Source organism: Dipteris shenzhenensis, chromosome 6 (genome assembly GCF_047967505.1).
Source record: "Dipteris shenzhenensis isolate YYH24624 ecotype China chromosome 6, Dip_SZ_1.0, whole genome shotgun sequence".
NCBI classification, from domain to species: Eukaryota; Viridiplantae; Streptophyta; class Polypodiopsida; order Gleicheniales; family Dipteridaceae; genus Dipteris; species Dipteris shenzhenensis.
In genome coordinates, this window is record NC_141601.1 from 2004909 (window position 1) to 2029891 (window position 24983).

A 24983-nucleotide genomic window follows, 5' to 3' on the forward strand; every position below is an offset into this window, starting at 1 on the left:
TGCGTTATTAAAGTAATTTTGTATTTAGGTAGATATGAATCTCTCTCTTTTTTTTGGGTGGGGGGGAGAGTGCAAGAAAGTGGCACTCTATAAAGTATGATTAAAAATCCTATAAAAGCCTCATAAAAAGTCATGCAGAGTAGAGGTGAGGTTGTCCTAACTAATCTGGTGAGGTTGTGACTAACTAATCTGGAAAGTCCATGAATGCCCTGCGGTGGTATACATGAATTAGAGACCATGGCCCCACTTTCTAATGAAAGGACATCTCCTCGTAGTTAGCACTCGAGTAGCCCTAAATCCTGCCCCAAATAGCCATGAGTTTGTGGACAATGCCAGATCTACATAGGTAGAATCGAATTGCACACGCTAAAAATGTATTGCTGCAAATTGAAATGGTCAATCCTTGGCTACAAGCTACCCTAGACATTGAGAGATACACGTATGCACAAAAACTAGAGCAACTAACTGCAAACACACAATGAACCCAATACAAAGCAAACCCCAGAGAGTTGAGGAGGTGTGAGGGTGAAGCCACCATTTGACCTTTCAAGAAGGTCAAGGCCAAACCTTCTATGTGGCATTGACACACTATGCGCATTTAGAATGTGCTAAAATAAATGGTCTAGCCTCCTCAAACTCCTGACGCCCTTCTTAGAATGTCTTGGGCTTGTTCCAGATTGATAAGGTCTGTCCAACTTACTAGATACAAGGTAAGAGCAAAGGATAGAGCTCCATGAAGCGGTCCCTCCTGATAGCCTGGATCCTCATTCCCCTCCGGAGAATAGCATGTGGCAGAAAGTAGCCAGTATCATGGCATGGAATATTTGGGTTGCTCGCTTAGTGTGGTGATGGGCGAGCATCGGGTTCCACCCTCGGCTACCTTGGTCGCCATCTGGTAGGCATCTACACCCTGCGCTCCACCTGGGAGCGTGGGACCCCATGCTCTAGGGCGACTGTTGCGAGGCTTGGCTTGCAGGACTTTTCTACACTGGCTTGGCTTGCAGTACTTTTCTACACTTTTACTCCACGAGGGATTCGTTGGCTATATAGTCCCCCCACCTGGCTGTTAGCCCCTGTACCAGAGGTTCCCTAGGCAATGAGTTGGGTTTATTTGGAACAGCCTGGTTTTTCAGCCTCTGCCAATGTGGGGTCTTGGGGTGGAGTAGGGAAACGGAAGGAGACGCCACCAGCGAAGAAGGCCACTCGCTCTTGATTTGATCTGTCAACATCCGCACTGTTGCATCTAGGAGTCTGAACTGAGTCCCTCTAGCCATGCGGGCTCTCGCTGCATCAGTGGATTGATGTAGCTAATGACTCCAAGAGACTTTCATTCTTTGAATTTTTTTTGTTATCACAAAAAGGACTTCTATCAAGTATGAAGAAACAACACAGAGCCAAGAACTCATGCGCAAATACATCATACAAAACATGAAAAACAACCAGTAAAGTGCCATTGAAAAAAAAATTAAGGATGTGCAAATCCTAAAAGAAACCAAGACTCGCTGAAAGTGCCACACCATGCAAGTAAGAGACTCAGATAATAAATAAATATTATCACATTCTGGTCTATGATGTTGATCTTGAGGGAAGGTGCAGGAATGCAATCTCAAAATCATTTTATACATGTAAATTCTTATGCACAAAATGATAGACTGCCAGGAACCCCCCTACTTTGATATTGCGCAAACAAAACAGAATCTAACTTTGACCCAGAAGAAAAAAATGTAGCTTAACTTCTAAGAAACAAATTTTCTTTCTTCAATGAGTGACAGAAGAGCAGAAAAGCAGCCTTCCTATGCTACAACAATAGCATCATCTCAGCCCAATACTAGGCAGAATGAAGTGATCCTCCTTCTCCAATAGCACGTTCTCCTTCTCAAGAAGAGGAATAGTGAGCTAAAAGATAGGTTTCAAAAGCTAGAAAGGGAGTGAAAACTGCTGATGAGCTCAAACTCAACAATCCAATCCCTAATGTAGTTTTACATGAGGAGCTAGTCTCTACTCAGATGAAAGAGTTGCACAAGAAACTTAAGAGAGAGACTCAAGAGAAGTTCAAAGGAGAGATAAAGAGCTCTTTAGGTACACAGGTTCAAAAAGAAGTAGCTCAACTCAAAGAAAATAAGGATTGGAGGACTATCTAACAACTCGAATGTAGCAAAAGATAGTAAGAGTGAGACCTTCAAAAAATTCAGCAAAGCTCTACTAGGAATTGAGTGGGGAGATGTAGAATTTGACATTGAGCAGGAAGGAGCTCATGCAATTCTCAGTTTTGGAACAAGAGAGGAAAGAACATAGATTCTTAGATAGTCTAAAGAGTTGGAAGGACCTCCCGTGTGGATTGGAGAGGAACTCACAAAAACTCAACTGAAGAGCAAAGCCTCAGAGCTTGCAAAGGTGAAGGCGGCTAGAAAGCAAGGCAAATGCTGTCTACCAAGATGGCAAGGCATTGATCAAAAACTTCAAAGCAAAATCAATAGACCCTCAATCTATAACTGATGTATGATCTTCATCTGCTTTCCCTTTTTCTGTTTTGGTTTCTCATATGTACTGGTGAAACCAGTTGTAATTGGAACTTTATGTGATTATCTATCTCTTGAGACATAATATCAAAAAATACTTCTTTTCTACCTAATAAAAAATCTTATGCACATAATGTGTTATACTGTGCAATGGTGGTAAAGACTAAGATACCAATTAGGAAAATCTGGGGCAACCCTAACTCTAGTCCCATAGTATACAAGTGGGTTTTCTCTTCATTCATCAATAGGATTGTACATTGTAGTCTTTTGTGTACAGTCTCTTCCTCACTCTCTCCCTTTCATCAAAATTAGCTATCAAGTATAGAATTCTTATTTCTCGACCCTGTACACTATAGTATTTATACTTCTAGAACAAAAAGATCAAACTTACAATTAAATTATTTAGCAAGACACTACATCAATTATCATACTTATGGAAACAAAACCTCATGTTCTTCTTGATATTCTTCTAAATTTGGAAACTTTTCTCCCATGACCAAAACCATTGTATGTAGCAATTGTGGAAAATAAACTGTGAGATCAAGATGGGGTTTCACTGATATTGTAATTTGCTCTTTTACCCAAAATTTTCAAAAGAATATTACTGTATCAAAATCCAACACTTACTTGTGAACTCCAGCGACAGCTTTATTGATATAGCTACTCAGTATGAGCATTTTTTTAATTATCTGTGACAAAAAATAAAATTATGGTGATTTAGATTGATTATTAAGCAATATAGAGCTCCAAAAAGAGTTTCCACAGCTTTGGAATGACTGTATTCCGGGAATTTTTCATATTCAATGAGTAGAAAGATGGAGCATGAGACAAATCTCAGCAATACAACCTTGGAATGTTTTTACAAATATCCCAGTGCTCTCTGTTTGTATTTAAATGAATTCTTGAATGGACCATTGCAAAATTAACGAATTGAAACGTTTCCCAAAAGCTAGACACTTTATGTATGCAATGTTTGAAATAAATTCTGCAAGGCACTTGCAATATCAGAGTTATTTTGACAAAGAAGATGCAAAGAGAGTCCCTTCTTTCCATCCTGCACTTTGTGAGCTGGATCTCAAACAAAGTCCAGAGAAATATCATACAAGAGATGGAATGATGGCTTGCCTACATCAGCCTTAAAGGTTGGCCCACGTACTCTTAAAAAGGATTCCCATTTTTTCATTGTGTGGAATCCTTTTTGTTACATTGTAGTCAAAATGTATCATGACCCTAGATAGATTGGTTGATAGAGGTCTACCAGAGAGAACATGAGATGCTTCATTGTCACTCAAATGTGTATTTATTATGTGATGTTTATGGGGAAAACAATGTGTGATGGAATTTATCTTATATGGCTTCCGTTATGATGCCAGGTCAATGGTCAAAGATTGATTGGGGTTACAAGAGGATTCAATGTCCACAAGACCTTGTATATATGCATCACATAGTACAAATAATATAACAACATATAATACTATTGTCAAGAATTGTGCCAAGAGGGGAAAATAGACAAGGGCTGGCCATGCACTAATGATGTTAGGATGGTTATGTTAAGGATGGTTCAAAGGTATAAGTGGACACAAGACAGTAAGTGCATATATATGTCAGTGCCTTGTGGCTAGTTTCCAAGTATGTAGTAGGGAACTCCCAGGTCAAGAAAGTGACTAGAACTCTTGTGAACATTGAGAGTGTTAGTTATTCAGTCCGGGGTGATACACATCTTTAAGGGAGCCTCCTGTTGTCCTCGATATGACCGAAAATGAACAAATTTATCCTCTACTTCTTGGTAGACCATGGCTGCGGTCCGCAAAGGCCATTCAAGATTGGTCGAATGATGAAGTTCGGTTGCCCTTGGGATCCACATCCCTCCAAATAGATATGATCACACAGGCATAGCATATCCCAACCGAACTGGGAGAAGAGGATTTTGAAGAACAAGCAGGAGTCAATGAGGAGCATTGGGCTTGTGGGGACTGGCCCATGGGTGGTGACCAAGATAACCTTGAGGAGACAACACTAGAAGGCTTCGAAAGATTGACCTACTTGTTGGATCGGGCTGATCAAGAAGAGGAGGAAGCTGTCATTTTGAATTGGATGGGAGCCCTAGGCTCCTTAGCAATCAACATGGTGGAACTATGCCAACAAGAGGATCCCGAGGAACACCTTAGCACTTCAAGTAGGGTATTGGAAGTCAACCAAGAAGCATGTGCACAGGGTCTAGCTGAACTAGTTTACGAAAGGATGCCTTTTGGTCTTTGCAATAGTCCACACACGTATTAGAGAATGGTGACTAGAGATACGGCACAAGGTAGTGGAGAGGGACGGAATATGCCTCAGAGATAGCGGGCAGAGGGTACCTCAATGGACACCAATGATGGTACTACAGTGAACACTAATGGTAATACAATGCCCGACATTGATGACATTGACCAACACCAAGAGCTTGATGTCTTGGGGAGACACAAGGTGCACACCGGATATGGAGATGAGGACATGGCTGACCTTGCTCTACTTGACATTTAGTTATCAGAGACCGACTACCCCTCCATTGAAGACCTTCCTGGAACTGCTTATGAGGTGGAAGGCTTACCTTACAGGGGAATGCTCAAACAGGCACCGAGGCATCGACATAACATAACACCTACCGACTCTACATCTCAACCACTGCAAGAGAACGCCCCAGTTACTTTTCCCCCATCTTGGTTAAGAGAAGTCAAGGGGGACTTTCCCCTTGAAGATACTCCCGCCCATACAGGACTGAGCATGGGGGAGCCAAGTACCTCCACATCCCAATGCATTTCCCTCATTGATGAGGCACGGAACGGCGGTACATCTACATTGGGACTGAGGACCATCCTCAGCATTTGAAGGTAGCCACTTGGGTTTGGGAACATGATTATCTTCTAGCAGCAGTGATAGATCTTTTTAAAAGAATTTGTGGATGTCTTTGCCTGGTCCTACAAGGATCTGAGGGGGGTGCCAACTGATTTCATGGAGCATCGCATCGACTTATACCCGGAAGCAGAACCTGTGATTAAAGGACCATACCGCATGAATTCCAACTACGGCAAGGCAGTCCAAACACATATATAGAAAATGGAGCAAGCAGGGTTAATCTACCCAATGGATTACTCGGATTGGGTTAGCGGAATTGTCATTGTACCCAAAAGAGAGACTGGCAAACTCAGAGTATGTGTTGACTACTGGAAGTTGAATGCTGCGATACAACGTGATAGGTTTCCCCTTCCCTTCACCGATAGAGTGTTGGAGACACTGGCAAGTCATGCTTTATATTCATTCATGAACGGATATAGCGGGTACAACCAAGTTCGAATGAGAGAACAGGATCAGCCCAAGACTACACTTGTCACTCAATGGGGGATGTATGCCTATGGAATGATGCCCTTTGGGTTATTTATTGCACCCACGACATTTCAACGACTTGTCACCAAACTCTTCCAGGAGAATATAGGCAAGTTTCTTGAGGTATTTCTAGATGATCTCTCTATTTTTAATGGTAAAGCCGCCTCCCATATTGATCCGGCCATACAAAATGATCATCTACACAAGTTAAGATGGGTATTTGATAAGTGCAGAGAAGTGCGCTTGTGCTTGAACCCTGACAAATGCTTCTTTCTCGCACTCTGAGGTGTTCTCCTTGGTCATATTGTTTCTGCTAAGGGGATGACTACCGACCCCGCCAAGGTAGAGGTGATCATCTTATTGCCTATTCCTCATACACCCAAAGAGGTGAAGGCTTTCTTAGGGCATGTGGGATATTACAGGAGGTTCATACATTTCTATGCCAAAATTGTTATTGCACTAACAGAACTTCTACATCAAGAACGATCTTTTGTTTGGGCCACCCCGCAACAACAACTAGCATTCAATGCTCTAAAGAATCACATGGTGAAGGCCCCAATTCTTAGACAACCAGATTGGGATGTTATTTTTCACATTCATGTGGATGCTAATGGATGGGAAGTTCGTGCTATACTGGCTCAACCTAACCAAGATCACATGATTGGTTTGCCAATCTACTTTGCGAGCCGACAACTCAATGGAGCTGAACACAATTACAATACCACAAAAAGGGAGGGTCTCCGCATGATTTTATGCCATGGCCAAGTATCGTCATTACCTCTAAGGAAACAAGTTTGTAATCATCAGATCATCAAGCTCTTAAATATTTACTGAATAAGCCTTTCTCTTGGTGGCCGGTTAAGCAGATGGATTCTCCCTTTCCAAGAATTTAAATTTGACATTGTGGTGAGGGCTAGCAGACTGCATCAATTTGTAGACCACTTGTCGAGGTTAAGTTTTGGGGAGCCAACCAGTGGTATTACAAATGAATTACCCGATGCAGGCCTTTTTGGGGTGTCGGCACTACCTGATGCTTGTTTGCGGTGGATTGCTTCCCACCATGGTATGCCAACATAGTACAACTATTGTCTACAAGTGGCTTCCCTCCAGGTCTGACTCCAACAAAGAAACGGAAGAGGATCCTTCAAGCCGCTCCTTTCCAGCTCAGTTGTAGGGGTTGGAGGCCCACCAGAGCTCCTCATTGGAGAATTTTCAGATTTCTGCAGACTCACAGAAAAGTTTTTGGCAGAGGCTTTGGAAATCCCACCGGAATAGAAAAATCACTCTTTATGGATTTTCACTCCGCTAGGGCAGCCAAAGGACCGCCAACAATGGCGTCACCAGGAAAACGAACGATCGATGACCAGGGTGCTGGTTCTACACCGCAAGGCAATTTCAAATGACGTAAACCAAATGCAGATTCACCATCCTCCAAAAGTATCACGATCATTTCGGATGAGGAGCCATCCCCTCTTTCTAGTTCTTTAGCTTCTTCGGATCATGGGGGCTTTGATTATCTGCCTCCCACAGGCACTCTAATGGCAACATCCAAAGAATCTAGTGGACACAGTCCAGGTGGTGGTGATCTAGCCCAACAGAGTATAGTAGGCGATCTTCCCCCTCCTAGTTCATCCTCCTTGACGCTTCGGGTTGTCTTCAAACCCTTTTTGGATCCTACGCTCAAACTGTCTATCATATTATCTCGTGTTGAGCTAGCACAAATATCATTGACCGAGTTTGATGGAGTAACACTTCCACCTGTGGACATCCAGATGTGTACTGCTTTTATTCAGTCCTATGACTTTGCTATAGACACCTTTGGCTTTTTAAATTCCCGGCATATGTTCACTCCTAGTCTCGTGTCCACTTACCTCTGTCTTCCGACTCTCCCTTTTCTACCACCTCACACAGAGTCGCCAGCATTAATGTCCTTTTTATCACAATGCAAACCTCATCGCCGAGGACATGAGTGTAAGAAAGTTCTCGAGGAAAATAGCAGAGAGTTTGTCTTGGTAGGATATTTGTTTACCCACTTTTACTCTGCCCCGGGACACTTTTTCATCACAAAAGCCATCCACCCTGCACTAGACTCCATGCTCTCCATCACTCCCTATGACTTTGCTTCCCTGTTCTATTCCGCTTTCCGCAACACCTTCCGCAAGCGTCGGGGGACATACACATGTACTTGTGGGCCACACCTCACTTTCTTGCTGTATCAGTGGAGCCAATCCCCTGTACATTGTTGCAGGACGACTTCCTTCATCGTCCCTTTTCCCTCCCATCAGTACCGATGACACCTCTGCTGTTTTCACTTCCACCATTTCCGCCTCCTCTCCCCTTTCGACAAGGAGAACCTCTCGAAAAGCGAATCCCAATGCAGCCTCCCCCGAAGATCTACAGCAGGTCTCACCAGCATCGGTTACCTCATTGTCTGAGGGGGGGGGATTCTTAACACTTCCGGAAGTGTTACCGAAGGCCTAGGGCCACTGGTGTGAGAAGCAAGTAAGCCACGGCCACTAGTGTCACCGATGGTGCATGAAGAATGATGTTGTCAACGACAAAACGCATGAGAACAATGGTGTCACCGAAGGTGCGAGCAAGTGCAAGAGTGATGCAAGCCTAGCGAAACGAAGTTACAAGAGCCATCCTTCAACATGAACACAAGAGAACTCAAGCCACATAACACAGGGACCATTATACCAAATGAAGAGGGATGGAGAGAGGAATACACGGGATGAAGGGGAGCTACAGTTGTGAACAGAGAGAGGGAGAAGCATAGTATTCAGAGTAGAATTGTCACCCTGGTCAGCTGTTTGACATAGTTGTCAATGTTGTCATCTAGACGGCTCCCTAACATAGTTGTCACCCTGGTCGACTGTCTAACATAGTTATCACTGAGTGACATGGTTGTCATCTGGACAGCTCGCTAACATAGTTGTCACCCGGTGACATGGTTGTCATCTGGACAGCTCCTTGACATAGTTGTCACCTAGTCAGCTCGGCTTGAATTTGAATGGTTGAACTTGAATATTTGCAACAACATTCTTTTGAGGTGTTTTTTATTACATGCTTAGCATGTTGTATTTCCGCAAAGAGCTTGCTCTAGCGAGTTTCTTTCTTACTTAATAGAAGTCTCTTTTTTGCAAAAAAAAATAAATTTGCAATAACAGTTCCCTCACCACTATCATTCACTGTCCCCGTGAATGGATCAAGCCGCACACCAAGGGAGCCTCAAGGAGCTGCAGATCCTCACGATCGTGTATCGTCCTGCTTCTCCTCCTCGATGGTGTCTATGATATTCCTTAAATTCTCATACTTCCCCTTGTATCGATGATAGGCCGACCGGTAATGATCATGGCGCGATTGGAGAAGGGTGACTTCATCTTGCAAAGAGGAAAGGTTTTGCTGCATGGATTGATGTGATGTCTCAAGAGATGCATTGCACGTTGTCATGTCTGCAAGCTCTGTTTTGACCTCGCTGATCCGACTTTCAGTGGCAGTCGCGTGCTCCGATGTATGGCGGCTCTCCTGGAGCATAGCATACTCCTCCTGCAAAGCTGTAAGGTGAGATGTGAGTGTATGTCTCTGTTTTTCCCAATCTTCCTACTCCATGCGGTGTTGCACTTGAAGCTCTTCTTGGTCTTTGTACCAAAGTGCCTCCTTTGCTGCCAGCTGTGACTCCCATCCCTACTGCTGTATGCGCCTGAGATGCTCATACTCCAATCGAAGGTGTTGCATCTGGGATAGTATGCGCTGAGTATGTCCCGTGAAATTGAGAAGCGTTGCACCAAACTGAGTGAATGTGTCATCGAGGATCCTCTGTGCCATGTGGATGGAGCGCTTCACCCAAGCATAGCGGTCCCCGTAGCTCAACCTGTCCGCCTTTTCCAGGATCTGACCAAACTCCTCCAAAACCCCTGCCATGGAACGATCTTCCAATTTGTCCAAATCCTCCACCGGGGTGAGGGCATCCAAACTAAGCACACATGCAGGAGCTGTAGATCTGATAGAACCGGTGATCAAGGCATTGTGCAACGGGATGGTCACGACCTGGTCAACATCCTCTTCCTCCACTTCCATGGGAGAGCGTGCACGCTTGAGCTCACGAAGGAGTTTGTCATAATCTTGATTATGTGCCTCCCACTGTGTATCAATAGAGAATGATTGTCCTGAGGGTGCTGCGATATAGTGGTCCAGCATGTCATTTGCTTTGAGAGGAGCACTGTCAGCTTCATGGGACAAGGAAGTGGCTACAAAAACAGTGAGACCTACTCGAGGTGGAGCTGTGGCAGAGGGTCCCATCCAATGTCGCCGAGGGGGAATAACTATTGGAGCTGAGGAATTGACCATGGAGAGAGAAGGAACCTGTTGTCCTGATGAGGGACCTATCTGATGTCACCGAGGGGGGAGAGAACGAGCCTGCTATCCTAATGAGGGAGCAACCACCGCACTGAGAGAAGAGCGAAGACCCTATGCCAATGAAAGATCAAAACCACCAGATGCTTGAGATAATGGTGCCCTGTAGGGGGAGGGTACCTCCACTGAATCAACAAATGGCAGGAAAAGTGGAACGAACTGGTCCTTGAAGGGAGGCCATGGGAGCTGCAGAATCATCATGGACCACGAGAGTTGTAGAATCATCATGGATGGAGGAGGGATGGAATCACTGACTATACATATAGGAGAAGGAATGCGCAATGGTAGTATAGTTGCCTCAGATGCTGATCCTATGTCCGCGGAAAGTATTGATAGCACCTCGCCCCTTGATTCCACTGGAGGAGTATCTAGAACATCGATCACCAGCTCAGATACCCTAGTAGTGGAAGAAGTAGGGGTTGTCGAAGGGGAGGGATGGAGAGGAGGGGATGGAGGACTAGAGGGAGGGCGATGGAGAGTAGGGAAGTAAGATGGAATAGTGGGGGAAACTGAAGAGGTGGAAGGAACAGTGAGGAAGATGAGGGAGTGGGAGTGGCAATAGTTGTCGGAGATGTAGAGGTTGGAGGTGAAGGAAGAAGCTGTGTCAGAGGGGAAGGGCAGGCTGCACTCCACTGATGCAAAAAGTACGTGAGATGGGGGCCACATGTGCAAGTATGTGTACCCTGACGCTTGCAAACTGTACTTCAAAAGGAGGAGCTGAAGAATGCAGCAAAGTCATACGGCTGAGTGATGAAGAGGGCGTTGAGGGCTGGCCGAATACCCTTTGTGATGAAAAAATGCCCTGGTGCAGAATATATGCGCGAAAAGAAGTAACGAGTGATGATGGCTTCCTTGCTTGTAGCATCTATTGCTTTACAACACTCATGTCCCCTCCATTGAGATTTGCATTGTGCAAGGAAGGAAAAAAGCAGTTGTGACCAAAAGCGGGTTGAACTGGGAGGGTGGGAAGGTGCAAGTAAGCAGACACTAGAGCTAGTGTAAGAGTGTGTCATGAACCAAGGAACTCAAAGGTGTCGCTACCCATGTCATGAGACCGGATGAAAGTCGTGCACATCTTCCCATCCACGGAGGGAAAAACCACTTTGTCAAACTCTAAGAGGAATAATGCCTCAATCTTCGAGGTGGACAAGACATATGAGAGCGAGAGATTGGAATCGAGCAAAAGTTTGTATACCACCTTCACCCTAGAATGAGTTGATGTGGGGTGAGAAGGGGAGGTGTGGTCGAGGGTCTTAGATCTTGCTGGAGGAGAGTAGTCCAAACCACCGTGATCAAAACTAGATGCTGAAGCACTACGAGAGGACGTGGGTGAAGCCCGGTGTGAGGGATCCTCATTTGAAATTACCGTGATGTCTCATCGAGGGCGTTTTGGACGTGGAATGTCTTCAGGGGAGTTCCTAGAAGCCGTGTCCTGGGAATCCTGCATGGGAAGGGGAGAAGTGGGAAGAGGAGCCTTGGAGCTCATGGCGTAGAAGGGAGTGAAGAGAGTGTCCTTCGGTAGGCGAGGCTTGTACTTAGGACGTGATTGTGGCATGAACTTGCCTGAACAAAAGCGGCATTGACTTGAGGCTTCCGACAGCGGGGAATACTCTTTTCACACCTCGTCATCTCCTACAGTACATTTTCGCTCTCTTTTTTTTAGCACTTTCGCTCTTTTTTTTTAGCCTCTTCTACACATTCGGTGACTCTCTGATCGGCACATTGGTAGCTGCTCCTATGATCTTCATCGACACATCTTCGGAGGCATCCTCGACATGAGCATCTTCAACACATCATCGACGAGCAGGATGTGCACACTTTTGTGCGGCAGCTACTTCGGGCACATGAGTTCTCTGCCCGTGCTATGCATAAAATGAATGAAATATATCTTTACCACTTTCTTGTTTGAGTCAAGGGTACTCTGCCCTAGGTTGTCCCCCAAAAGGAATGCAAATAAATCATGTGTGTTGAGTCAAAGGTTCTCTGCCTTGGATAGTCCTCCTAAAAAGATGTATTTTGCTATTTTGTTTTGGTGTGTGGCTGCCCCTGGAGCCAGGAGGGGATGTACTATGGGGGCCATGTATTGGCTTTGATAGGTTTAGAGGGGGATGTATTGTGGGAGCCATGTATTGGATTTGATAGGTCTCGTTATTAGGCCTGGCCAAGTTCCAGGATGTTGGTGTGTTCCTAGACCTATGAGCTGGTCATGTAGCCATGCTATAATGTGAGCCTCTGAGCATGTTGAGTCTCAAGCCATGAGAGTGCTTGGATCAACCTCTGAAGACGCTCATTATGTCTCTCTTTGAGTATCACTTCCTCTCTCCCTAGTCTACTCTCTCTCTCTCTCTCCACCATGTTCCTTCACAGTTTTTGCCCCCAAGCATGTGTTTGTTCAGCAACAAGTATTTGAGAGCTTGATGATCAGTAATGATAATAAACTTATTGCCCAAGATATAATACCGGTACTTTGTCATGGCATAGACCATGCCCAAACCCTCGCATTCAGTGGTGCTATAATTTCTTTATGCTCCTTTGAGTTGCCTGCTCGCAAAATACACAGGTAGGTCCAATTTGTGCTCTTCATCTGGTTGGGCCAATACAGCGCGAATTGCCAGTCCACTTGTATCAACATGTACATGGAAAACAACATCCCATTGAGGTTGATGGGTGCCTTCACTAGACGATCCTTGAGATTCTCAAACGCCAATTGTTGAGGCGCGGACCAGGTGAAGGACTCTTCCTAGCGAAGGAGTTCCGTCAGTGCCACCGCTATGTCGGCATAGAACCGGATGAATCTTCTATAATAACCCACATGTCCCAAAAGGACTTCTTCTCGGGGTGTGCGAGGAATGCAAGGTCAGTATCACCTCCACCTTTGCTGGGTCCGTAGTCATTCCCTTGGCCGAGACAATGTGGCCAAGGAGAACCCCTCGCAAGGCAAGGAAGAAGAATTTGTCAGGATTTAAGCACAACCTGGCTTCTTTGCACTTATCAAAAACCCACCTCAACTTATTGATGTGATCAGTTTGAACAGCAGGGTCGAGGTAAGATGCATTCTTACCATTGAATGCCGAGAAGTCATCCAAGAATACCTCAAGAAACTTTTCGATGTTCTCCTGGAAGAGTTTGGTGACAAGACGTTGAAACGTTGCCAATGCATTGCATAGACCAAAGAGCATCATCCGGTAAGCATACGTTCCCCATTGGGTGACGAAGGTGGTCTTCAACTAATCTTGCTCTCGCACCCGCACCTAGTTGTAGCCATTGTACCCATCCATGAAGGAGTATAGAGCATGACCAGCTATGGTTTCTAGCACCCTGTCAGTGAAGGGGAGAGGGAACCAATCCCGGCGAGTGGCTGTATTCAAACTCCTATAGTCCACGCAAACACGAAATTTGCCAGTCTCTCTTTTGGGCACCACTACAATGCCATTGACCCATTCAGAGTATTCAACAAGGTAGATCAATCCCGCTTGCTCCATCTTTTGAATATCAGCATGGACAGCCTTGCCATAGTTAGGATTCATGCGATATGGTCCCCTGATCATTGGGTATGCTTCCGGTTACAAATCGATGCGATGCATCATGAACTCAGCAGCAGGTACTCCCTTTAAATCCTTATATGACCAGGCAAAGACATTGACATACTCTTGGAAGAAATCAGACAATGCAGCAAGGAGATAATCATGCTCCCAGCCCCAATTGGCTACCTTGAGATGTTGTGGTTGATCCTCTGTACCAATGTTGAGATACCGCCAAGCCCGGTGAACCTGGGGTATACTTGTTGAGGTGGAGTTGTCTGGTTCCTTTGCTATCACTGATTGGTGCACAGGAGTATCATCTAAAGGGAAATCCCCTCCTATTTCTTCCATCCTAGACCTCGGAAAGGACAGCTGGGTGTCCTCTTGAAATGGTTGAGATGTGGAGGCAGCACTTGGGGGCATTCTCTTTTTGCTTCTTTGTGCTTGCTTGAGCATTCCTCTATACGGTAGTCCATCCACCTCATATATAGCTTCAGTAACCTCTTGTGTCGTTGAAGGTCAGCTTCCGAAAAGTATAAGTCAAGTAGGGCAAGGTTTGCGACATCTTCGTTTCCATGCATGCTATGGGCTTGCTCGTCACATCTGAAGTTCCAGACTCTAGTACGAAAGTGAACGGCTCCTTCCAGTTGTCCTGCCTCCTGGTCCCTCCTAGGTTGGATAGGATGCGCAATGGAGTCAACTATCCTTCCAAGAGTCATCTCCGGCACCAACTGCCTTCAAGTAACATCCGTCAGTATGTGGTCATCCTCTTCTTTGGTATAGGAGGGATCCTGTGGGTCTGTAGGTCCATGAGTGTCTCGTGTAGTACTATCACCATCAGTGTCTCCTTCAGCACCATCACTATGCTCAACCAGTTCATCATCTTCCTATATGGCATTAATAGCGTCATCAGATTCCTCATCCTCTATTGTTACTACATGGTCTTTTTCCAGGTACGAGTCGTGTGTCTCCATTGCTGAGTCATGGACTTGGCTTTGAATCACCCCGCTGACCTCTCCACCACCTTGTCTAGTACTTGTGGTCATCATCCGCTGATACATGTGGGGATTATTACAAAGACCAAAAGGCATCCGTTTCATACATTAGATATGCCAAACCAGGTGCAGATGCTTCCTGGCTTACCTCTTGCACCATCCATGAAGTACTAAGATGGGCTTCAAGATCCTCTTCTAGGCATAACTCCATCATATTGATGGCTAAGGATCCCAGGGCCCCCATCCAATCCAAGATGACAGCTTCTTTCTCGTCGGGTCTAGCATGTTCCAACAAGTACGTCAAACTCTCACCATCATCTCGTGCTGTTGTTGCATAAGTTTCATCGTGGAAGGGTGAGTCCTCCACATAGGCCAACTCTTCTTTTCATATGGGCCAATCCCCAAGTGCCCATTACTCCTCCTCCACCCTTGCTTCTTCTTCAAATCCTCTTCCCCAAGTTCCACAGGTATGTGATGAGCCCTACCAGTCACCATGTCTATCTCCAGGGATGTGGATCCCAAAGATATCCGAACTTCATCACTTGACTAATCTTGAATGGCCCTTGCTGATCGCAACCATGGTCTACCGAGAAGTACGGGATATGTCTGCTCACCTTCCGTCATATCAAGTACGATAAAATTGGACAGGAATGTAACTCCCCCAATTTTCATGTGAACACCTTTGACCGCACCCATTGGCTTCACCTTGCGTTGATCCGCCATGCGCACTTGAAAATGAACATCAGTTGTCAATTTTAAACCTAGTTATCGGAGCGTACCTCTCAGCATGATGTTCACAGCTGCCCCACCATCCAAGAAGACATCTTTCATCTCCACCCCATTGATTTCCACCGTGAGTTTGGGACTTTGTTCACACGTGAGGGCAGCATAGGCTGAGAAATTGTCTAGTGTCACCCCGTCTTGAATTGTTACTGTCTCTGGTGTGGGCCCGCCCTGAACAGATCCCCTTTGGCAACCTCCTGGCATGCGATTCAGGAATGCAATAGTCTAAGGCTTGATCTGTGGAGACAATAGACAGAGTTGTCGTAGGGTGATGTTGGGCCTAAAATCCATCAAGTCTTCAATCAAAGAATAGGGCTGGACAGTAGCGGTAGCCTTTTGTGCCTTCATTCGACAAGCTTCTGGCCGAGGGTCGAAGCACCAATCAAATGGGGTTTGTCACCCTCCCCCGCCACTACTACATCAACCATGTTGACTTGCAATGTTGATTCCCCTCTGCCATTGGGACAATCTCTGGTGTAGTGGTCTTTTTTTTTTTTCAAAAGGTGTAGTGGTCATTTGTGTTGCACTGTGTACAAGAAGGTCCCCCAAACGGTTGTGTACAGTTATCTTGCTAGTGGCCATTCTCGTCGCATCTGTAGCACATGATTGGTCTGCGGAAGTTGATACCTCGGCTTGCACCTCCATGTCCATAGATCTCTCCAAAAACCACAGCCGACGCTCATATATTACCTGCGCTGTCCCCATGGCCCGTCTCTGCCTTCACGCAATGACTCCCAGCACCACAGCTATCTCCTGCTCATGGAGCACTCAACGCCCACGGATTCTTGGTTCCTCTCCAATTCATGGAGTACTCATCTCATAGGTCGCGCCACCCCTAGCTAGCCAAGGAGCTCTTCAAGCAATATCCCCTTCATTCATCTCTCCTGCTCACGGAATCACAAACTCACGTCGCCCATCATCTCTGTCACCCTACGCACTTCCTCCCCATCCTTTACATGAAGCTAGCCAGCATTGTTACTTCACTAGTCATCACGAAATACCCGCCTCCTAGCTCATGCAATCAGCTCGTCCTTCGAACCAGATCACAGCTTGCCATCAAGTTGTTATCTCCATCGCCATCTTCTCTGTGTGATCAAAGCCAGCACCCCCCACGTCTCCTCTTCAGTAGGATCTCCACTCCCCCGCCCGTAGTTACATGCGTCCCTCCATACTCCATCCTCTAGACCCTCTCCTTCCGCGCAGCCCCCGAAACCCAGATCCCCCCCAGCTCCCATCAAGCCACGGCCATCTCTTCTTGAGTCTCCTTGCCTCATCACGTAGCCACGTTGCGGGTGTGATTTTTTGGTGAGCTTTTTGTCGTGAGCTTTTTTTCAATTTTCATGAATATTGTGAGCTTTTCATTCACCTGAGAGAGAGAGAGAGAGGGGGGGGGGGGGGGGGGTTCATGGAGTGGGGTGGGTGGAAGGTTTGGGTTGTGGTTGCAGTTAAGAGGAGAGAGGGGGGGGAGGGGAGATAAAGGAAAAGGGGAGGGATGGGCGCATGGGTAAAGTGGCATGGAGAAGGGAGGGGAGGGGAGTTGGAACATATATTGGTTATCATAGTTAGAGGGGGAACTTATAAGGTATGCAAAGAGAAGTGCAAGGAGGAGAGAGAGGATGAGGAATGTGAAAGTTATGTTCATCTACTAAATGTAAAGGGGAAGGGAGAGCATATGGGAAATTTGTTGATTTTCAAAGTGTATAATTTGATAGATTTGACCTCATATTTGGATTCCTCGTTGAATTCCGGTCATTTTTTTTTTTTTTCCATGAAAAAGACTTCTATTAAGTAAGAACAAAAACCCGCGAGAGCAAGCTCAAAGCGGAATACATCATGAAATCATGAGGATAATAAAAAACCCCCTCAGAGTGAGGTGGAAAGAAACCAAGGCTGAGGCTGAAAGTGCCATCTCAACCCTGTAGTAGATTCAGAGAAGAAAGGAGAATCCTTCCATTCCCTGAAGAAAGAAGCCCTCCTAGCTGAGGCTGCACGGGAGTCCCCCTGCATACCCGTCCATACGGCCATCAGAGTGTGTACGATGTCTGTCCAGATACTAGCCAATGTGTGCGAGGGATGAACCTGAGTACCCTCCATAGCCTCTGTGCATCTGGATCTCCAGATATGCCAGGCTGCTATGCTCGCTATAATCTCCCAAGAAGTATCCACAGAGGCATGTACAGCTGTAAAAGGACGGTGTGTAACCACATCCAACGAGCAGAGCTCAACCCGATGATGTCGAACTGAAATGGCCCGGGAGGAGTCAAGTCCCTCATAGAAAACCTGAGGTCCTGTAAGAGAAAGCCAAGCCACCGAGCCCCAAGTCATAAAGAGTGGGGAATGGGCAAAGTGACTGAAGATCCTGGCTATCCCCATCCAAATCAATCTCGCCTGTCTGCAATCCCATAAGCAATGCTGAATAGACTCCGAAGCAGAAAGGCAACGAGGGCAAGTAGGGTCGGCTCCGAATCTGGACCTCCAAAGGTTCACTGCAATCCCTCCATGAATAGAAAGCCAAAAGAAGATAGTGATCTTTCTATTCCTGTGGGATTTCCAGAGCCTCCTCCAGAAGTACCTCTGCTGATCCGCAGTAATACCAAAAGTCTCCCAATGAGGAACTCTGGAGGGTCTCCAACCTCTACTACTGAGCTGAAATCTCCTGGCATTACTGACCGTGTAACGAAAGAAGGGGATGGTCTTCTCTCGATGCCCCGCGTCAATCCACTCCCACTCTCCGGGGTCCCACTGTAAATACCTGATGGGAACTCCTCCATAGAGCCAAAGTCTCCAAGACCCGGTGGAGAGTAACTGGGGGTCAGGGTCTAAGAACCACTCTGAATCTGATCCCTGCATCAAAAGGCCTACGACCCTGATAGGCTGAAAAGCAGACTCAAGCAATATATCATATGTAGATCTGAGCAATCTGCCACCATCCTGGACACTGAAAACCAAAGCATCCTCCTGTGCACCTCGGAAGGCTAAGACCTGAAGTGGAACCCCGCCTCTCGAGAAAGTAAAATTCCGGTCATTTTGAGTACCAACATGACCATATTCCGATAAAAATTGGAAAAATGGTGTTTTTGTCATGGATTCAAAATAGGCCCAAAACAGGCCCAAAATAGCGCAGACTCAAAATAGGCCCAAAACAGGCCAAAATGACAAAAACACCATTTTTCCAATTTTTATCGGAATATGGTCATGTTGGTACTCAAAATGATCGGAATTCAACAAGGAATCCAAATATGAGGTCAAAAGTTTCAAATTATACACTTTTAAAATGAACATATCTCCCATAGTTCCTCCCTTCTACTTTGAATATGGACATATCTTCCATAATTTTTTGCCTCCTACTGCCACTCATATCCGCCCCCCCCTTGTGCATAGTATACACTCTTCCATCCCTTCCACATGCTATGAAAATGAACATATCCTATATCCTCTCCCCCTCTTTCTAACCTCCCCATCTTTCTTATAACAAAAACATGTATGGATTTCTAAAAAAAGCTCACAAAAACAAAGGAAATGGTCAAAAAGCTCACATTAAAAAGCTCGCCAAAAGATTTTTCCCCCACGTTGCATGCATACCTTTTTGACAAGTGCCACGTCATCCTTAGCTATCCACCTCACGTTTGCCTTTTACCACTCTCCAAATTTTTCCACAAAACTTAGACCAAGGCCATTAATGCACACATTCCCAACCTTAGGCTCACCGTTTCCCTTGCACGTACTCTTCCATCAAAGCCTTTAAATAACCACACATCCATGATGCCCACACGAAGTACAGGAGTACTCCCATGACTTTACCACAATACGGAACATCACTCATGACCCTATGAACACTTGGTAAAGGACTACTATGACGAACATATGTCACCCACGATCAACACCGTCACATTGGATACCATGCTGTACTCGAAAGCTGCTTACACAAGATCTGATTGAACGCCATCAAGCACACACACAAGTTGAACATCACACATGTACATATGTACAAGACAAGTTTGGGGTTTTTGAAAATCTTCACACAGCATAAGGTACCCACCCCGACCTCCTTTTGAACATTTTGTGAAATTCATGGACATGATGCCTCCGAGTGTAGGTATCTTAAGGGGTTGAGGAAGCTTCTATCGGAGTATCCAACTGGGGAACCTTTAGTCTCCCTCTGGTGGCTACAGTCAACAGAGCTGCACCGAGCACTTTGGGGCCAATACCCTTAGTTTCAGCCCTTATGAAGGCACCTGAACCACCTACCCATCCTACCATTCCACCTCCACTACTTCCTACTCCCAATCAGATTGGGGCTCCATACTTCTATCCTCCGTCCTACTATGCCCAGAATCAACCACCTATGTCAGGGGGTGGATATGGATCCCCTTATCAACGCGGTCGATGGGGTGGGTTCTGAGATCGCTAATGTGTGGGAAGGGAGAGCCTTGGAAGAGCTCTGTGTGTTCTGAGAGCAAGGGAGAAACTGCAATACTCTGATCCCTTGAAGGTGACGCGCGATGGGTGTCCTGCTTAAAAGTTCAGTGATTGTTATATTTGTAAGGAGTTTGGGCTAGGCATGTCTATTGTGCTGTTGGAGGTCCTTCGGGGAAGGAGGTACGTGAGCTTGCATGAAGGCATCGACTGTTGCCGTCGATGGGAGTTTGAGTTGGGCTATGCGAGACTCTTTTAAGAGAGCTTTGGGTCTTGGCTGTGGCATCTCTAATGGCTGCAGGTCTCTACTATGCGAGTCCAAAGTTCCTAAGACAAAGAAAATGTGTGCTCCGCGAGCATGGGAGAAGCCACGAGGTTATGATCATTGTTTGAAGGATAGACAAGTGCCATCAATCCAAGTGAGACGTGAATAGTCTGATGCGCTTGAGAACCCATGCACTACTGAAAGGAGTACTGTTTGTAGAAGATCTCCAAAGTTCGAGATTATCAAAGGGCCAAGCATTCTCAAAAGGCCACTAAATGCATGTAGGAGAAGAGTATTACTAATTGACATGTTTGATGAACATGGCGGGCAAATCAGAGGCAATCATGATGTGGGATTTTCTGGCTTGACACGAAGGAAGATCGAGTTCTACATGAATGGAGATGTCTTGTTTTGATCAGCCTGTTTCCTGATGAGAAGACAGTTCTGAAGCTGTTGTGATTGTCTGTTCTAAGCAGGCATGATATGAAGCTATCACTATGGGCTGTGTGTTTTGTGACAATACATGGTTGTCTAGATGATTGCTGTTCAATGAAGAGGGGACTTCAAATGACAGTTGAACAGATATGAAAATCATCAATCTTCTGTGCATCCTAAATTGCGGTTCTTTTGTATGTTCCTGAGCTTGAGCTCAGTCAGTAGGAGAGCTTGTCTTGAGCTGTATAATCCATTGGGTTTTTTGAGGTTGTTTGGTTTCCAGAGGAAATGTGGTCAAAGTATGAGTTGTATATAGAGGTGTGTAGAGACAAGGATTTTCAATGAAATCTTTTTACCTTCTAATGGTGTTGTTTAATTGCTTTAAATGTGGATGAGGGTGGCTGTGAAGGTGGACTAGGCTCTACTGCTTTTGTCCATCCATGTTGGTGCCTCCACGGAGGACTGTGCACTTTAGTTTACAAGTGTGAAGCTGTGCAGTCAGTTGTAGTGTTGAAGAGCTAAGAGAGATGGCACAAGCCTTTCCAGAGTTTTGGGGGCTGCAATATGAATGTGCAACTAGATTCCTGGAAAGGATGGAATTTACAGCAGTTATGAAAGACAGGGCAACCCCTGAGATTTTGTTTTAGATCATGAATTATTGCTTGCAGGGAGATGCAAAAGCATGGCTACAAACTCAAGTGGCTACCTTCAGGACTGCTCATCCTCAGCAGCAAAATCCGGAGTATACAGTGGTGAGAGCAGCCTTTCTTGCGCGGTTTGCACAGTCCAAGAGCCCTAATGAAGTTTGGAAAGAGCTGTGCAAAGTGAGACAGGAGGAGGAGCAGGAGGTTGACCAGTACCTGATTCAATTTGGGAGATTATGGAGTCTCTGGTGTGAAGCTCTTGTGCCGGAGGTGCCTCCTCAGATGATTAAGAGAGACCGCTTCATTTCAGGCCTGAAGCCGTCACTCCATTTGAAGGTGGAGCTGAGGAATATCGATAGTTTTGAGGATGCTGTCAGAGTGGCCAGAGAGAAGGAGTGGAAAGTCAAGAGATTGAGGCAGTTGGGCATGCATGAAGAGCCCAAAACCCAAGTCAGCAGCCAAGAAATGATCAAGGCATATGCAGAGAGAGAGCCGGTGTCTGTTCCTGTGCATTTGCATGAAGCTGTGGAGCTGATGAAGACACTCAGCCTAAATTGGATGGAGACTGCAAGAAGAGGCAGAGGTCAGAATAACAGGAGAGAAGCTATGGTTGGAGGAGAAGGAAGTTCAGCTGGAATAGGTAGAGAACGGGGATACATGAGCAATGTCCAATGCTGGAATTGCGGGGAGTGGGGACATATCAGCCCTCACTGTGATAAGCCAGCCAGGGCAGGGGGAGATGTCTATAATGAGCAGTAGAGAACAAATAATACATCAAGTGACTATAGTATGGAGGTGAAAGATCTGAATTAGCTCTCTACCAGTGGTGTGAAATGGGAGGATAAGGGGAAAGGAAAGGCAATTAGCCTGATCAGAATGGAGACCATACCAGAGATTATGTCTGTACCCATGCAGTGTAATATGAGCTGTAGGCTGGAATTGGAAGAGGAACCTGAGGAGACAATCACAGACGAAGAGACAGAGAGTGAGACAGTGGAAGAGAGCATCTCATCAAAGGAAGAGAGTTAGTTGTCTTCACTGCTGAAGGAACCGGATGCATATAGTGTTGATGTTGTAGGGGAGCTGGAAATCATTACACTTATTATGAATGGAGTCTTGTCAGTTGCTATGGAGGAGGGTGTTGCTCAACCAGATCTGTGTGAGGTGGCAGAGGAGAGCCCGAGTGAAGGGGTTGCTGCCACAAGTGGTAGAAATGTTGAGAGCCCATTAATGGCAGCTAAAGATGAGTGTGTATGTGTAGAAGTAGATGGTGGTCATGCTCCAGTTCCATGTGATGATGTGCATATGCTAGCTGGTCACGTTGTAGCAGATATGCAGCCACTTGAAGACAAGGCTTGGAAGGAGTACATGGCTAAATGCAATCAGTTTGTGGTTGACACTATGATTGTGCATACCAAAGGGGCTGAGATTTCAGATTCAGCAAGTGAGGAAGAGAGAGGTGAAACTACCAGTGAAGACGAGAGCTCAATCATGTCTGACAGTGATGAAGCTGATGTGGCTATTAATGATAAAGTAAAAGACCTGCAGTTAAAACTCTTAGTTTGGGTGGGACCAGCAAGTGTTGATTGTGTGCATGCGGACTTTGATGTGTATGATGAGGTTAAGATTCAGTGTTTACAGGATGATGGTGATTCAGATGATGAGCTGGATTGCATTCTTGATAATGCACTGGATGATATGTTAGCATTGATCTCTTCAGAAAAGGATGTAAACACCAGTATGCACGTTGAGTAGGATGGTAGTGATGGAGCTTATGAGGTTGAGGCAATAGGGTTTGTTGTTCAGTCCCTAATCACAGATTATGGGCTGGTTGTTTCCGAGAGATCTATGTGTGAGGTAGTGACCTCAAAAGATGTGGCTCATGTGAAGCTGAGCAAGACTCATGATACAAGTGTGATGGCTAATAGCCAGTGGAGTTGTGTGATGTCTTGGCAGGATAAGCTATGGGATCCCGGAGGCTTACTGAGGATGTGGGTATATGGAAGGAGCTGGCGGCTACATCCATTTGGTGTGTTGTTGATTCCTTTTGATCCAGGGGGATGATGGATTATGCATATCTGGCAATGGAGGGTTCAAAGTTATCCTTTTGATATGGGAAAAGAAAAGCAGATGCATAGAGTACAAACTCATTTTGTTTTTGATCCAGGTGGTTTGCTGATTTTTTTCGTTTAGTTGCTGGACATGAATGTCACAGCAGAAGAGAGGGGTTGCTAAAGGTGTGTGAAGATTTTTGAAAACCCCAAACTCGTCTTGTACATATGTACATGCGTGATGTTCAACTTGTGTGTGTGCTTGATGGCGTTCAATCGGATCTTGTGTAAGTAGCTTTTGAGTATAGCATGGTATCCTGTGTGACGGTGTTGATCGTGGGTGACATATGTCCGTCATAGTAGTCCTTTACCAAGTGTTCATAGGGTCATGAGTGATGTTCCGTATTGTGGTAAAGTCATGGGAGCACTCCTGTACTTCGTGTGGGCGTCATGGATGTGTGGTTATTTAAAGGCTTTGATGGAAGAGTATGTGCAAGGGAAACGGTGAGCCTAAGGTTGGGAATGTGTGCATTAATGGCCTTGGTCTAAGTTTTGTGGGAAATTTGGAGAGTGGTAAAAGGCAAACATGAGGTGGATAGCTGAGGATGACATGGCACTTGTCAAAAAGGTATGCATGCAACGTGGCTACGTGATGAGGGAAGGAGACTTTGGAAGAGATGGCCGTGGCTTGACGGGAGCTGGGGGGATCTGGGTTTTGGGGGCTGCGCGGAAGGAGAGGGCCTGGAGGATGGAGTATGGAGGGACGCACATAACTACAGGGGGGGTAGTAGAGATCCTGCTGAAGAGGAGACGTGGGGGGTGCTGGCTTTGATCACATGGAGAAGATGGCGATGGAGATAACAACTTGATATCTAGTTCGAATTCGGGTTGATTGCATGAGCTAGGAGGCGGGTGTTCTGTGATGACTAGTGAAGTAACAGTGCTGGCTAGCTTCATGTAAAGGATGGGGAGGAAGTGCGTAGGGTGACAGAGATGATGGGCGACGTGACTCTATGATTCCATGAGCAGGAGAGATGAATGAAGGGGATATTGATTGATAGGCAGCCGATCATTTGGAATGATAGTATTCTTGACGAGCATGCCAGACCACTGGGCACTTCCCATTACATGCAATGGTCTAAATGGGAGAGAGGCCCCGCCTACACAGTAGGCACTTGGAAATCTTTTATCAGGCTACCTATGGATCAGAGACTACAATCCGTGAGTCACCTCAGAGGGGTAGCACGCAGGATTCAGCAAATAGATGCAGCCATCCCGATGGAATGGACAGTTGAGCTGCCTATTACTTCCACCACTTGGATGGGGGCTTTTTTGAGGACATCAGTTCCTTTACAGGTGATTGCTCTCCAAGGTCTCGGGGAAGACGCACTGGTCTTTGATGTTGGGGATGGAGGTTTACTTTCTACATCCAAGGATGGAATTCTTCTTGAGGTCGCCTTTCAGCCTGTCAGGATTGCTGGTTTTGTGGACCTTGGAGCAGGCTTGCAGTGGTACTTAGACCCTGACCCTCTGCTCTTGGCCTTGGGATCCTGGAGGTGGTGGTTATATGGAGGT

The 24983-nt window shown here is 45.9% G+C and overlaps 1 protein-coding gene across 1 annotated transcript in view; it reads right to left on the reverse strand.

Moving 5' to 3' along the window:
* Positions 1 to 24983, reverse strand: part of LOC147900632 (dynein-1-alpha heavy chain, flagellar inner arm I1 complex-like) — a 714561-nt gene that overhangs the window by 457578 nt on the left and 232000 nt on the right. The window contains exon 17 of the mRNA XM_087375690.1: positions 3147 to 3208. Coding sequence (XP_087231816.1) covers positions 3147 to 3208 — 62 coding nt within the window. The remainder of the gene's footprint in view (positions 1 to 3146; positions 3209 to 24983) is intronic.